The sequence below is a fragment of the Drosophila innubila genome (assembly GCF_004354385.1).
Source record: "Drosophila innubila isolate TH190305 chromosome 3R unlocalized genomic scaffold, UK_Dinn_1.0 2_E_3R, whole genome shotgun sequence".
Taxonomy (NCBI): Eukaryota; Metazoa; Arthropoda; class Insecta; order Diptera; family Drosophilidae; genus Drosophila; species Drosophila innubila.
In genome coordinates this window covers 23,612,119-23,627,117 of record NW_022995380.1, presented here as the reverse complement: position 1 = coordinate 23,627,117, position 14,999 = coordinate 23,612,119, and the positions used below count along the sequence as shown (strand labels likewise).

The 14,999-nt window shown below is 22.7% G+C and overlaps 4 protein-coding genes and 1 pseudogene across 4 annotated transcripts; 1 reads left to right on the top strand and 4 right to left on the bottom strand.

Annotated features, from left to right (window-relative positions):
* Positions 1 to 675: 675 nt before the first annotated feature.
* LOC117789467 (NADH-ubiquinone oxidoreductase chain 6-like) lies at positions 676 to 2,724 on the bottom strand. Its single transcript, XM_034628498.1, is given in 2 exon segments — positions 676 to 2,397; positions 2,721 to 2,724. Coding segments are annotated over 2 exon segments (591 nt in total). The 3' UTR covers positions 676 to 1,810.
* Positions 2,725 to 4,485: 1,761 nt separating this feature from the next.
* Positions 4,486 to 5,900, top strand: LOC117789946 (NADH-ubiquinone oxidoreductase chain 5-like). The gene is given in 1 exon segment (XM_034629159.1): positions 4,486 to 5,900. A coding segment is annotated over 1 exon segment (810 nt). The 5' UTR covers positions 4,486 to 5,055; the 3' UTR covers positions 5,866 to 5,900.
* A 2,680-nt stretch (positions 5,901 to 8,580) lies between these two features.
* LOC117789948 (cytochrome c oxidase subunit 2-like) lies at positions 8,581 to 9,257 on the bottom strand. Its single transcript, XM_034629160.1, is given in 1 exon segment — positions 8,581 to 9,257. A coding segment is annotated over 1 exon segment (543 nt). The 5' UTR covers positions 9,146 to 9,257; the 3' UTR covers positions 8,581 to 8,602.
* Positions 9,258 to 9,339: 82 nt separating this feature from the next.
* Positions 9,340 to 10,983, bottom strand: LOC117789466 (annotated as a pseudogene).
* Positions 10,590 to 12,159, bottom strand: LOC117789949 (NADH-ubiquinone oxidoreductase chain 2-like; the record flags this gene model as incomplete). The annotated part of the gene is given in 1 exon segment (XM_034629161.1): positions 10,590 to 12,159. A coding segment is annotated over 1 exon segment (972 nt), but the record flags the coding sequence as incomplete, so codon positions are not given.
* Positions 12,160 to 14,999: the final 2,840 nt, after the last annotated feature.

Below are 14,999 nucleotides of genomic sequence, written 5' to 3'. Positions count from 1 at the left end.
GGGTTTATACTGTTATAGTAGCTGGTTGGTCTTCTAATTCAAATTATGCTTTATTAGGAGGATTGCGTGCAGTTGCTCAAACTATCTCTTATGAAGTTAGATTAGCTTTAATTTTATTATCTTTTGTGTTTTTAATTGGTGGTTATAATTTTTTAAATTTTTACTATTATCAAATTTATATATGATTTTTAATTATTTTATTCCCTATAGCTTTAGTATGATTAACTATTTCTTTAGCAGAAACTAATCGAACTCCATTTGATTTTGCTGAAGGTGAATCAGAATTAGTTTCTGGGTTTAATGTAGAATATAGAAGAGGAGGATTTGCTTTAATTTTTTTAGCTGAGTATGCAAGAATTTTATTTATAAGAATGTTATTTTGTGTAATTTTTTTAGGGTGTGATGTTTTTAATTTATTATTTTATTTAAAATTAATATTTATTTCATTTGTATTTATTTGGGTTCGTGGAACTTTACCACGATTTCGTTATGATAAATTAATATATTTAGCTTGAAAATGTTTTTTATCATTTTCTTTAAATTATTTGATATTTTTTATTGGGTTTAAAATTTTATTATTTTCTTTATTATTATGAATTTTTTTTAGTAAAGTTAATAGAAAGTTAATTTTCTATCTTATGTTTTCAAAACATATGCTTATTCAAGCTCATTAACTAATTTAATAAATTATCTCATCATTTATTAACAAGTGGGTTAATTAAGTAGTATAAAAAATAAACAATAGTTAGAATTTGTCCAATTAAAACATAAGGTTCTTCAACTGGCCGGGCTCCAATTCATGTTAATAAAATTACTGTAACTACTATAATTCAGAATAAAATTTGGTTAATTGGGTAAAATTGATTTCCTCGGAATTTTCTTAAATTGTAAAAGGGTAAAATTATTAAAATTGCAATTGAAAGTACTAAAGCAATTACTCCCCCTAATTTATTAGGAATTGAACGAAGGATTGCATAGGCGAATAAAAAATATCATTCAGGTTGAATGTGGGCAGGCGTTACCAAAGGGTTAGCTGGGATGAAATTATCAGGGTCTCCAAGTAAATTTGGGCTTACTAATACTAAGACAATTAAAATAAAAAATATAATAATAAACCCTACAATATCCTTGTATGTAAAATAAGGATGAAATGGGATTTTATCAATATTTGAATTTAATCCTATAGGGTTATTAGATCCAGTTTGGTGTAAAAATAATAAATGAATTATAGTTATTGCAAGGACAATAAAAGGTAAAATAAAGTGAAAGGTAAAAAATCGTGTTAATGTTGCGTTATCAACAGCAAACCCTCCTCATACTCATTGAACTAGATCAATCCCTAAATAAGGAACAGCTGACAATAAATTAGTAATTACAGTAGCTCCTCAAAATGATATTTGTCCTCATGGTAAAACATACCCTATAAAAGCAGTTCCTATAACTAAAAATAAAATAATTACTCCAACTATTCATGTTGGAGTAAATAAATATGAACCATAATATATACCTCGTCCTACGTGAAGATAGATACAAATAAAAAAGAAAGATGCTCCATTAGCGTGTATTGTTCGTAATAATCAACCAAAATTTACATCACGACAAATATGGTTTACTCTATTAAATGCTAAATTTACGTCTGCTGTGTAATGTATAGCTAAAAATAATCCTGTTAGAATTTGAATAATTAAACATAAACCTAATAATGATCCAAAATTTCATCATCTTGAAATATTAATAGGGGCTGGTAAATCTACCAGAGCATTATTTGCAATTTTAAATAAAGGGTGTGAAGTTCGTATAGGTTTATTCATTAGTTTATTATACGAAGAGGTCCTTTTTGTATATTAGTAATTTTTACTGCTACAATTAAAGTAATAAGAAGATAATTTATAAGAAGAATCGTTATTAAATTTGTTGGAAAATTGTATAGTTTATTTAAAGAGAGAGAATTTTCTGTGATATACGAATTTAAATTAGAAATATTTTCTATTTCGTTATTTAAAAAGATTATTATTGAAGAATTTTTATCAATTAATAATCTAAAAATTAATAGGGAAAATAATAAAAAAAAAGAAATTAATGTTAGTTTAATTGATAAATTAAATATTTCATTAGATGCAAGGGAAGTAACATAAATAAATAAAACTAGTATCCCTCCTAGAAAAATTAAAAATAAAATATACGAAAATCAAAATGATTTCGTTATTAGTCCAGTGATTAAACAAATTAAAATTGTTTGAATTAAAAGTGTAAGTCCTATAGCAAGAGGATGAATTATATTAATAAAAATAATTGATGAAATTAAAATTAATGAGTAAATAATTAATTGAAGAATATCAAGAGGTAGTTTATTTAAAATATTAATTTTGGGGATTAATGAAAAAGAAATTCTTTTCTCTTGAAGTTTTAAAAGAATTAATCTTATTTTTGATTTACAAGACCAATGTTTTTATTAAACTATTAAAACTAATGATTATAATTTTATATTGAAGTTTTCCTATAATTTTATTTATTTTAGGTTTATTTTGTTTTGTTTCAAATCGAAAACATTTGCTTTCTATACTATTAAGATTAGAATTTATTGTATTAATTTTATTTTTTATATTATTTATTTATTTAAATATATTAAATTATGAAAATTATTTTAGTATAATATTTTTAACTTTTAGAGTTTGTGAAGGTGCTTTAGGTTTATCAATTTTAGTTTCTATAATTCGTACTCATGGTAATGATTATTTTCAGTCCTTTAGAATTATATAATGTTAAAATTAGTTTTATTTTTGTTATTTTTATCTCCAATTTGTTTTATTAATAAAATATACTGAATGGTGCAAATTTTAATATTTTTTATTAGATTTATTTTTTTATTAATAAATAATTTTTCAAATTATTGAATAGATATCTCTTATTTTTTAGGCTGTGATATACTATCTTATGGGTTGATTTTATTGAGTTTATGAATTTGTTCATTAATATTATTAGCAAGAGAAAGAGTTAATAAATATAATAATTATAAAAATTTATTTTTATTAAATATTGTTTTATTATTGTTGTTATTAGTTTTAACATTTAGAAGAATAAGATTATTTATGTTTTATTTATTTTTTGAAAGAAGATTAATTCCTACTTTATTTTTAATTTTAGGTTGAGGGTATCAACCTGAACGATTACAAGCTGGGATTTATTTATTGTTTTATACTTTATTAGTTTCTTTACCCATATTAATTGGTATTTTTTATTTAATAAATAAAATAGGTACAATAAATTTTTATTTAATAAATAATTTTATATTTAATTATGACTTACTTTATTTTTGTATAATGTGTGCGTTTTTAGTAAAAATACCAATATTTTTAGTTCACTTATGATTACCAAAGGCTCATGTAGAGGCTCCGGTGTCGGGTTCAATAATTTTAGCCGGAATTATATTAAAATTAGGTGGGTACGGTATATTGCGAGTTATTTCTTTATTGCAGTTAATAAATATAAAATATAGATTTATTTGAATTAGAATTAGATTAGTAGGGGGAGTTTTGGTGAGATTTGTTTGTTTACGGCAAACTGATTTAAAGGCTTTAATTGCTTATTCTTCTGTTGCTCATATAGGAATTGTATTAGCTGGGTTATTAACAATAAGTTATTGAGGTTTATGCGGCTCTTATAGATTAATAATTGCTCATGGGTTATGTTCTTCTGGTTTATTTTGTTTAGCTAATGTTTCATATGAACGATTAGGTAGTCGGAGATTATTAATTAATAAGGGGTTATTAAATTTTATACCCGCAATAGCTTTATGATGATTTTTATTAAGTTCTGCAAATATAGCAGCTCCTCCTACTTTAAATTTATTAGGAGAAATTTCTTTATTAAATAGAATTGTTTCTTGATCATGAGTTTCTATAATTATATTATCTTTTTTATCATTTTTCAGAGCTGCCTATACTTTATATTTATATTCATTTAGACAACACGGGAAAATTTTTTCTGGAGTCTATTCATTTAGAGGAGGAAAAATTCGTGAATATTTATTAATAATATTACATTGATTACCTTTAAATTTATTAATTATAAAAAAGAGATATATGTTTATTGTGATTATATTTAAATAGTTTAATAAAAATACTAATTTGTGGTGTTAGTGATATGAGTAATTCATTTTAGATCGTGAAATATTTATCAATTTGTAGAATTAGATTTGTTAATTTAATTTCTATTAGATTATCTTGTTTTGTTTTTAGTTTATATTTTTTATTAAATAATATAGTTTATTTTATTGAATGGGAAGTGGTTTCTTTAAATTCAATATCAATTGTTATAACATTTTTGTTTGATTGAATAAGATTATTATTTATATCTTTTGTTTTAATAATTTCTTCTTTAGTAATTTATTATAGAAAAGAATATATAAGAATTGACGTTAATATTAATCGATTTATTATATTAGTTTTAATATTTGTTTTATCAATAATATTATTAATTATTAGACCAAATTTAATCAGAATTTTATTAGGATGAGATGGTTTGGGGTTAGTTTCTTATTGTTTAGTTATTTATTTTCAAAATGTAAAATCTTATAATGCTGGTATATTAACTGCGCTATCAAATCGAATTGGGGATGTAGCGTTGTTATTAGCAATTGCTTGAATATTAAATTATGGGAGATGAAATTATGTATTTTATTTAGAAATTATACAAAATGAGTTTGAAATAATAGTAATTGGTTCATTAGTTATACTTGCTGCTATAACAAAAAGAGCTCAAATTCCCTTTTCTTCTTGGTTACCTGCTGCTATAGCAGCTCCTACACCAGTTTCTGCTTTAGTTCATTCTTCAACTTTAGTAACTGCGGGGGTGTACCTTTTAATTCGATTTAATATTTTATTAGCAAATTCTTGAATAGGGCAATTGTTATTACTTTTATCTGGTTTAACTATATTTATAGCAGGGTTAGGGGCAAATTTTGAATTTGATTTAAAAAAAATTATTGCCTTATCAACATTAAGTCAGTTGGGGTTAATAATAAGAATTTTATCTATAGGATTTTACAAATTAGCCATGTTTCATTTATTAACTCATGCTTTATTCAAAGCTTTATTATTTATATGCGCAGGGGCTATTATTCATAATATAAATAATTCTCAAGATATTCGGTTAATAGGAGGTTTAAGAATCCATATACCTTTAACTTCTGCTTGTTTTAATGTTTCTAATTTAGCTTTATGCGGGATACCTTTTTTAGCTGGATTTTATTCTAAGGATATAATTTTAGAAGTAGTAATAATCAGAAATATTAATATATTTTCTTTTTTTTTATATTTTTTTTCTACAGGTTTAACTGTTTGTTATTCTTTTCGGTTAGTATATTATTCAATAACTGGAGAATTAAATTGTAGAAGATTAAATATATTAAATGATGAAGGTTGAGTTATACTTCGAGGTATATTAGGTTTGTTAATTATAAGAATTATTGGAGGAAGTATGTTAAATTGATTAATTTTTCCTTCCCCTTATATAATTTGTTTACCATTTTATATAAAATTATTAATTTTGTTTGTTTGTGTTGTAGGGGGGATTTTAGGTTATTTAATTTCTTTAATAAAATTGTACAGTGTTAATAAATCTTTAAAAAATTATAATTTAGTTTATTTTTTAGGTTCAATATGGTTTATACCATATATTAGAACTTATGGTTTAATTTTCTTTCCATTAAATTATGGTCAAGTTGTTGTGAAAAGATTTGATCAAGGTTGGTCAGAGTATTTCGGGGGTCAACATTTATACCAAAGTTTAGTAAATTATTCTCAAGTTTTATTTTTTATACATAACAATAATTTAAAAATTTATTTATTATTATTTGTGTTTTGAGTTTTAATTTTATTTAACTTTTTAATATTTTTATATTCAAATAGCTTATATTTAGAGTATGACACTGAAGATGTTATGGAGATTAATTAATCTTTGAATATAGTGAATTAATTGTAGTAATTTATAAAAAAAAGATTTTTATTTTTACAATGAAAATGTAAAGTTTTAATTTAAACTATATAAATATATATATATATATATATATATATATATATATAAGAAGTATAAATGGAATTTAACCATTAAAAGAAAAAAGTTAGCAGCTTTTACTTGATCACCATACTTCCTTAATTGGAGTTAAATACTCAATTCTATCATTAACAGTGATAAGCCTCTTTTTGGCTTCAATTAAAGAATAAGGGTAATTTACCTAAGATTAGGTCGAAACTAATTGCAATTTATCGCTTCATATTCTTTTTAAATTATAAGGTAGATTGAAATTCAATACTTTTTGAATGCAAATCAAATGTTATAATTAACTACAACCCTTAAATTAATTTGATCAATTTAGTATACCTTGATTTCATTCATGGTATAGACCAATTAAAAGAATTAAAATAAAAATAATAGAGGTAGAAGTTCAGATAAATAAATTTGAAAATTTAAAAATTAAAATTATTGGAAGAATTAAAGCAATTTCTACATCAAAAATTAAAAAAATAATAGTAATTAAAAAAAATCGTAAAGAGAATGGTAAACGAGATGAAGATTTTGGGTCAAATCCGCATTCAAATGGTGATCTTTTTTCTCGGTCTACTAGAGTTTTTTTTGAGAGGATAGAAGCAAGGATTATTACAATAAATGAAATTATTATAATAATTAAAGCAATAAAGATAATTGAAAAAATTATTTATACTGTAATTTACAGACCTTATGATTGGAAGTCAAATATACTATTATACTATATAAATATTAGTTAAAAGGGGAATTTATCCTCCTCATCAGTAAATTGTGATATATAAAAATAATCAAACTACATCAACAAAATGTCAGTATCATGCTGCTGCTTCAAATCCAAAATGATGATTTTTTGAAAAATGATTATTTAAATGTCGAATTAAACAAACTAATAAAAATGTAGTTCCAATTAGAACATGAATTCCGTGGAATCCAGTTGCTATAAAAAATGTTGATCCATAAACAGAATCAGCGATTGTAAAAGGAGCTTCAATATATTCGTAAGCTTGTAAAATTGTAAAATAAACTCCTAACAATACTGTAAAAAATAATCCTTGAGATGTTTGTGAGTGATTACCTTCTATTAAACTATGATGGGCTCAAGTTACTGTTACACCTGAAGCTAATAAAATAGCTGTATTTAATAAAGGAATTTGAAATGGATTAAATGAAATAATTCCTATTGGAGGTCATGAAGCTCCTAATTCAATAGCTGGAGATAATCTTCTGTGGAAGAAAGCTCAAAAAAATCTTACAAAAAATAAAACTTCTGATAAAATAAATAAAATTATTCCTCATCGTAAACCAATTGTAACGGCGTGTGTGTGTAACCCTTGGTAAGTTCCTTCTCGAGAAACATCACGTCATCATTGAAAAACTGTTAAAATTGTAATTAAATTTCCTAAAAAAAATAATGAAGTATCATATTGATGAAATCATTTAATTATTCCTGAGACAGTTGTTATAGCTCCGATTGCCCCTGTTAATGGTCATGGGCTATAATCAACTAAATGAAAAGGATGATTTGAATGTGTAGACATTATACAATTTATTTATTTAATAAATAATTAATTAACTTCTCTAGAATAAAGTGTTCTTAAAACTGCAAATACATAAGATTGAATTATAGCAACAGCTGATTCAAGAACAAGTAAAGCAATTTGCCCAATTAATAAAAAAGTTACAAGTATATAAGATATTGAAGGTCCGGTGTTTCCTAAAAGAGTTAATAGTAAATGCCCAGCAATTATATTAGCAGTTAAACGGACAGCTAAAGTACCTGGTCGAATTACGTTTCTAATAGTTTCAATACATACTATAAAAGGTATAAGAACAGCAGGAGTACCTTGAGGGACTAAATGAGCAAATATATGCTGAGTGTGATTAATTCATCCGTATAATATAAAAGATAATCATAAAGGAAGAGCCAATGATAATGTTAAAGTTAAATGACTTGTACTTGTGAAAATATAAGGAAATAAACCTATAAAATTATTAAATAAAATTAAAGAAAATAATGAGGTAAAAATAAAAGTTGATCCATTTTTACTTGTTGGTCCTAATAATGTTTTGAATTCTTTATGTAGGGTTAATAAAATTGTATTTCAGAAAATATTATAACGTGAAGGTATTAACCAGTAAATTGAAGGAATTATTAAAAGTCCTAAAAATGTTCTTAATCAATTTAATGATAAATTAAAAATTGCTGAGGGGTCAAATACAGAAAATAAATTTGTTATCATTTTCAATTTATTGAATTTAAATTTATAAGTTTTAATTCATTTGATTTAGGTGAAGAAGGTATAAAAGAGTAATAGTTAATTGAACAAAATAATAAAAATGTGATTGTGAAAAAAAAGAATAAAAATAATCATCTAATTGGGGCTATTTGTGGAATTAAAAAATATTAAGAATTTAATAATTTTAGTTTGACATACTAATGTTATAAGTTTAACTAATTTTTTTTTCATTAGAAGTAATTGCTAATTTACTATAAAATGGTTTAAGAGACCAGTACTTGCTTTCAGTCATCTAATGAAGAATTTATATTTCTAGAAATTCACTTAATAAAATAATTTACAGGTACACTTTCAATTACAATAGGTATAAAACTATGGTTAGCTCCACAAATTTCTGAACATTGTCCGTAAAATAAACCAGGACGGTTTATAAAAAAATTAGTTTGATTTAATCGTCCGGGTGTTCCATCCACCTTCACTCCTAAAGCAGGTACTGTTCATGAGTGAATTACATCAGCAGCTGTCACTAAAATTCGAATTTGAGAATTTATTGGTAAAATAATTCGGTTATCAACATCAAGAAGTCGGAATCCGTCATTTTCTAATTCATTTGTTGGAATTATATAAGAATCAAATTCAATATCATTAAAATCTGAATATTCGTAACTTCAGTATCATTGATGTCCAATTCTTTTTAAAGTTACGGAAGGTTCATTAATTTCGTCTAATAAATATAAAAGACGAAGAGAAGGAAAAGCAATAAATAATAAAATAATTGCTGGTAGAATAGTTCAAATTATTTCAATAAGTTGCCCGTGAAGTAAAAATCGGTTAATATATCTATTAAAAAATAATATAAACATTAAATACCCTACTAAAACTGTAATTATTACTAAAATTAATAAAGCATGATCATGAAAAAAAATTAATTGTTCTATTAAAGGGGAAGCTCTATCTTGTAAACCTAAATTAGCTCATGTTGACATTGTATTTCTAATAAAAGTAAAATACTTTATATATGGAGCTTAAATCCATTGCACTAATCTGCCATATTAGAATTAATTAGTTAATAAAGGTAATTCAGAATAACTATGAGTAGCAGGTGGTGTATTTTGGTATCATTCAATTGATGAATTTAATTGAATTGGGTAAATTACTTGACGTTGAGAAATTAAACTTTCTCAGATAATATAAAAAAAGAATAAAATTCCTAGTAAAGAAATTGATGAACCAATTGTTGAAATAACATTTCATGTTGTGTAAGCATCTGGGTAATCTGAGTAACGTCGAGGTATCCCGGCTAGCCCTAAAAAATGTTGAGGAAAAAATGTTAAATTTACTCCAATAAATATAATAATAAATTGACTTTTTAATCATTTATTATTTAAAGTTAAACCGGTAAATAAAGGGTATCAGTGGATGAATCCAGCTATAATAGCAAATACAGCTCCTATTGATAAAACATAATGAAAATGAGCTACTACATAATATGTATCATGAAGAATAATATCAACTGAAGAATTAGCTAAAACAACTCCTGTTAACCCTCCAACTGTGAATAAAAATACAAACCCTAATGCTCATAAAATTGCAGGAGAATATGATAATTGAGCTCCATGTAAAGTTGCAAGTCATCTGAAAATTTTAATTCCTGTTGGTACAGCAATAATTATTGTAGCTGAAGTAAAATAAGCTCGAGTATCAACGTCTATCCCAACTGTGAATATATGGTGAGCTCACACAATAAATCCTAATAAACCAATTGCTAGTATTGCGTAAATTATTCCTAATGACCCAAAAGTTTCCTTTTTACCTGATTCTTGGCTAATAATATGAGAAATTATACCAAATCCTGGTAAAATTAAAATGTAAACTTCAGGGTGCCCAAAAAATCAAAATAAATGTTGGTATAAAATTGGATCACCTCCTCCCGCTGGGTCAAAAAATGAAGTGTTTAAATTTCGGTCTGTTAAAAGTATAGTAATTGCTCCGGCTAAAACAGGTAAAGAAAGTAATAATAGTAAAGCAGTAATTACAACCGATCAAACAAATAATGGTATTCGATCTAAAGTAATTCCAGATGATCGTATATTAATTACAGTTGTAATAAAATTTACAGCTCCTAAAATTGAAGAAACCCCAGCTAGATGAAGAGAAAAAATAGCTAAATCAACTGAAGCTCCTCCATGAGCAATTCCTGCAGATAAAGGTGGGTAAACAGTTCATCCTGTTCCAGCTCCATTTTCAACTATACTTCTAACTAATAAAAGGGTTAAAGCTGGAGGTAATAGTCAAAATCTTATATTGTTTATTCGGGGGAAAGCTATATCAGGAGCTCCTAATATTAAAGGAACAAGTCAGTTTCCGAATCCCCCAATTATAATTGGTATAACTATAAAAAAAATTATAACGAAAGCATGAGCAGTAACAATTACATTATAAATTTGGTCATCACCAATTAAAGCTCCTGGGTGTCCTAATTCGGCTCGAATTAAAATTCTTAAAGAAGTCCCTACTATTCCGGCTCAAGCACCAAAAATAAAGTATAAAGTTCCAATATCTTTATGATTTGTAGAAAATAACCATTGTCGCGATTGATTAAGTGGCTGAAGTTTAGGCAGTAGATTGTAAATCTATTTATAAGAATTATTCTTCTTAATCAAGTAAATACACACAATGGTCTTGTAGTCAATAATGACATCAAATTGCAAATTTGAAGGAGTAAAAATTTACTAAGGCTTAAAGGAATTCCTATATTTATAGCTTTGAAGGCTATTAGTTTTATTAACTTAAAGCCTTACAATATAGCGTAAAATATAGAAATTAAAAATAACCCGAAAATTGAAAAAAATCTTAAAGTTAGGTATAAATTTATATTAAATTTATTAAATTGAAAGGTTATTATTCAATTAATTTCGAAGTAATTTAGCATAAAAGCGGAATAACAAATTCGCAAATAAAAAAATAAAGTAATTAAAGTTGATATTAATAAAATTATTAACTGAAAATATTGGTTACAAAAGGTTAATTGTTGGATTACAATTCATTTTGGTAAAAATCCTAAAAATGGAGGAAGACCTCCTAAAGATAAAAAATTTATGAATAAGGTAAATTTTAAGATTTTTCTACTAAAAAATCATGAAAATAATTGATTTAAATGAAATAGTTTAAAAATATGAAATATTAATCTTAAAGTTAATGACAAAAAAGAGTAAAATAAGAAATAAATTAACCAAATTGATTCACTAATTATAATTGCTCTTAATATTCAACCTAAATGGTTAATTGAAGAAAAAGCTATTAATTTTCGTAAAGAAGTTTGGTTTAACCCACCTAAAGCTCCTACTATTACTGATAAAATTACTCTAATTAATAAAAAATTATTTAAATTTAAATAAGAAATTAATATTAGTGGAGCAATTTTTTGTCAAGTTATTAAAAGAAGAGCATTAATTCAAGTTAAACCTTCTATTAAATTCGGGAACCAAAAATGAAAAGGAGCTGCCCCTCTTTTTAATAAAAGAGTTGATAATAAAATTAGTGATGTAAAAGATTCGTTAATTTCATTGTTTATGTTATTTTTTAATATTATTAAAATTACAGCAAATAATAAAACAGTTGAAGCTAAAGCTTGGGTTAAAAAATATTTTAAAGAAGACTCTGTAGATTTTAAATTATTTCTATCTCTTATTAGGGGGATAAAAGATAATAAATTAATTTCTAAACCTATTCAAGCTCCTAACCAAGAATTAGAAGTTACTGTAATTATTGTTCCTGTGATTATTACTATTAAAAATAAAATTTTTGAAGAATTATTTAAAATTAAAAAGAAAAGGATTAAAACCTTTATAAGTGGGGTATGAACCCAATAGCTTGATTAGCTTATCTTTTTATTACATAAAATTAATTGAATAAAATATAATAATATATTTTGGTGTATGATGCACAAAAGTTTTTGATACTTTTAGAAATAGTTTAATTCTATTAAATATAAAACCTTTCACATTTTTACAAGAAAACTTAATAATGAATGCAGAAAACTGCATGATTTACCCTATCAAGGTAATCCTTTTCATCAGGCAATTCATTTCTGCTAAAAAACCGTTTTTTTTTTTTTTTTTTTTTTTTTACATTTACTGTTATTTTTTCGAACTTTTTCTAAAAAAAAATATAGTAACTTTTTAGTTTAATAATACATTTTAGTAATTAAAAATTTATAATTATGTTTTATTTTTAAATAATTAAAATTCTCTATATAGATATATATTTATAAGTAAATCTTCAACAATATATAAATATATAAATATATAATAATTTAAAAAAATTATATTAATTTATATAAATCAAAAGAATTGTTAGATAAAACATTAAAAAATAGATTTTTTTTTACTATACTTGTAAGTATTTTTGGATTGCGAAATTTTTTTTTATAATGTTAACCATATTAAGATATATTAAATATTTATATATATATATATTATCTATTAATCTAAACTTAGTATACAAAAAATGTTTTTTTAATTTTATAATTTATAAAATAATATAATTTTCTTTTAAACTATATTTTCAAAAATTGCGAAAAAAAAAAAAAAATGTAAAAGGTTTTTTAATAATGGTTAAATTGCCTTAATTTACTTATTCTTATTTATGTACATATTTTGATTTTTTTTTATTATTTTAAATAAATTTTTATTAATTTTTTATAAAAATAAATTTTTATTATTATTTAAAATTTTATTTTTAATTTTAAATTTGTAATTTTATGAAATTATTTAAAATTGTAATTTTTTAACATTATTTAAAACTTTTAATGATTGAATTTTTTAAAAACTAAAATGTATTATTTACGGAAAAATCATTTTTAAATTAAATTGTAAAAAATTTAAAAATAAAATATATAAAAAAAAAATTAATTAATAAATAATATTTAGTTTATAAAATTAAAAGAAAATTGTATTATTAGGGGATTATTTTAATTTTAAATAAATTATTTTTAAAATTTTGTAATTTAATAGAAATTTATTTAATTTTATAAATTATATTTTTAATTAAATTTTTAGGGGGTTTAAATTTTTCAGATTTAGTAATTAAAAAAAAATATTTGTATAAAATTTTTATAAAAAAAATAAAATTATTTTTTTTTATTATTTAATTGAATTTTATAAATTTGTTAATAAAAATTTTATTAAATAAATTAAGTTTAAAAGTTTTATTTTGGCTTAAAAATTTGTTGTTAATTTGATTTATATGTAAATTTTTGTGAGAATTTATAATAATTTTAAAAATTTTTATACATACGATGTTTGTATCCGCAGTAATTAATTTTATTAATTAAAGAAATTTAGAAATAGCAATATTAAAAAGTATAGATAAAATTGGTGCCAGCAATCGCGGTTACACCAATTATACAAATAAATTTTTTCAGTAAAAGTTAAATTAATAAATAATGTAAATAAAATTAAATTTATTAAGTGAAATTTTAAATTTAAATTTTTATAAAAAAATTAATTGAAGCTTAAAAATTTTAATAAAAAACTAGGATTAGATACCCTATTATTTAAAATGTAAATAAAAATATTTAAGTAGTAATAGTTATGTTCTTGAAACTTAAAAAATTTGGCGGTATTTTAGTCTATCCAGAGGAACCTGTTTTGTAATCGATAATCCACGATGGACCTAACTTAAATTTGTTATCAGTTTATATACCGTCGTTATCAGAATATTTTATAAGAATAATAATATTCAATAATTTTTATTAAAATTTATATCAGATCAAGGTGTAGCTTATATTTAAGTAATAATGGGTTACAATAAATATATTTAAACGAATTGAACTATGAAAAAGTTTTTGAAGGTGGATTTGGTAGTAAAATTATAAAGATTAATAATTTGATTTTAGCTCTAAAGTATGTACACATCGCCCGTCGCTCTTATTACTAAGGTAAGATAAGTCGTAACATAGTAGATGTACTGGAAAGTGTATCTAGAATGACAATTTAAAGCTTATTTAGTAAAGCATTTCATTTACATTGAAAAGATTTTTGTGCAAATCAATATAAATTGATTAGATTTTATTTATTAATTTTAATTTATTTAAATAAAAAGTATTAAAAATAATTATAAATTTTAAAGTTTTAGTATTGTTTAAAGAAAAAATAAATTTAATAATAGTTTAATAGTATTGTAAAAGAAAATTGAAATAATTTGAAAAATTTTTATTTAAAAAGAAAATTTAATTTATTGTACCTTGTGTATCAGTGTTTATTAAATAAAAAATATTTACAAATATTTTTCTCGATTTTAAAAGAGTTAATATAATATAAAAGTTAATGTGATAAAATTATTTTAAATATTATATTAGAAATGAAATGTTATTCGTTTTTAAAGGTATCTAGTTTTTCAAGAAATAAATTTAATTTAGAAATTATAAATTTATTTAAAAAATTTTTTAATTAAATAATTTATAATTTTAATATTTTATGGGATAAGCTATAAAATAAATTTTTAAAAATAATAAATAAATTTAATAAATGTATGCTTAGAATTAGCAATTATTAATAAATATGTTATAATTTATTTTATAAAATAAATTATTTATTAAATTTTAATTATTTATTGAAATATTAATTTTAATTTTTAAAATTAATTAATAATGATAAAATTAGTATATTTTATTGTAAAATAAATTTAAATGATAAGTTAAACTAAAGAATTCGG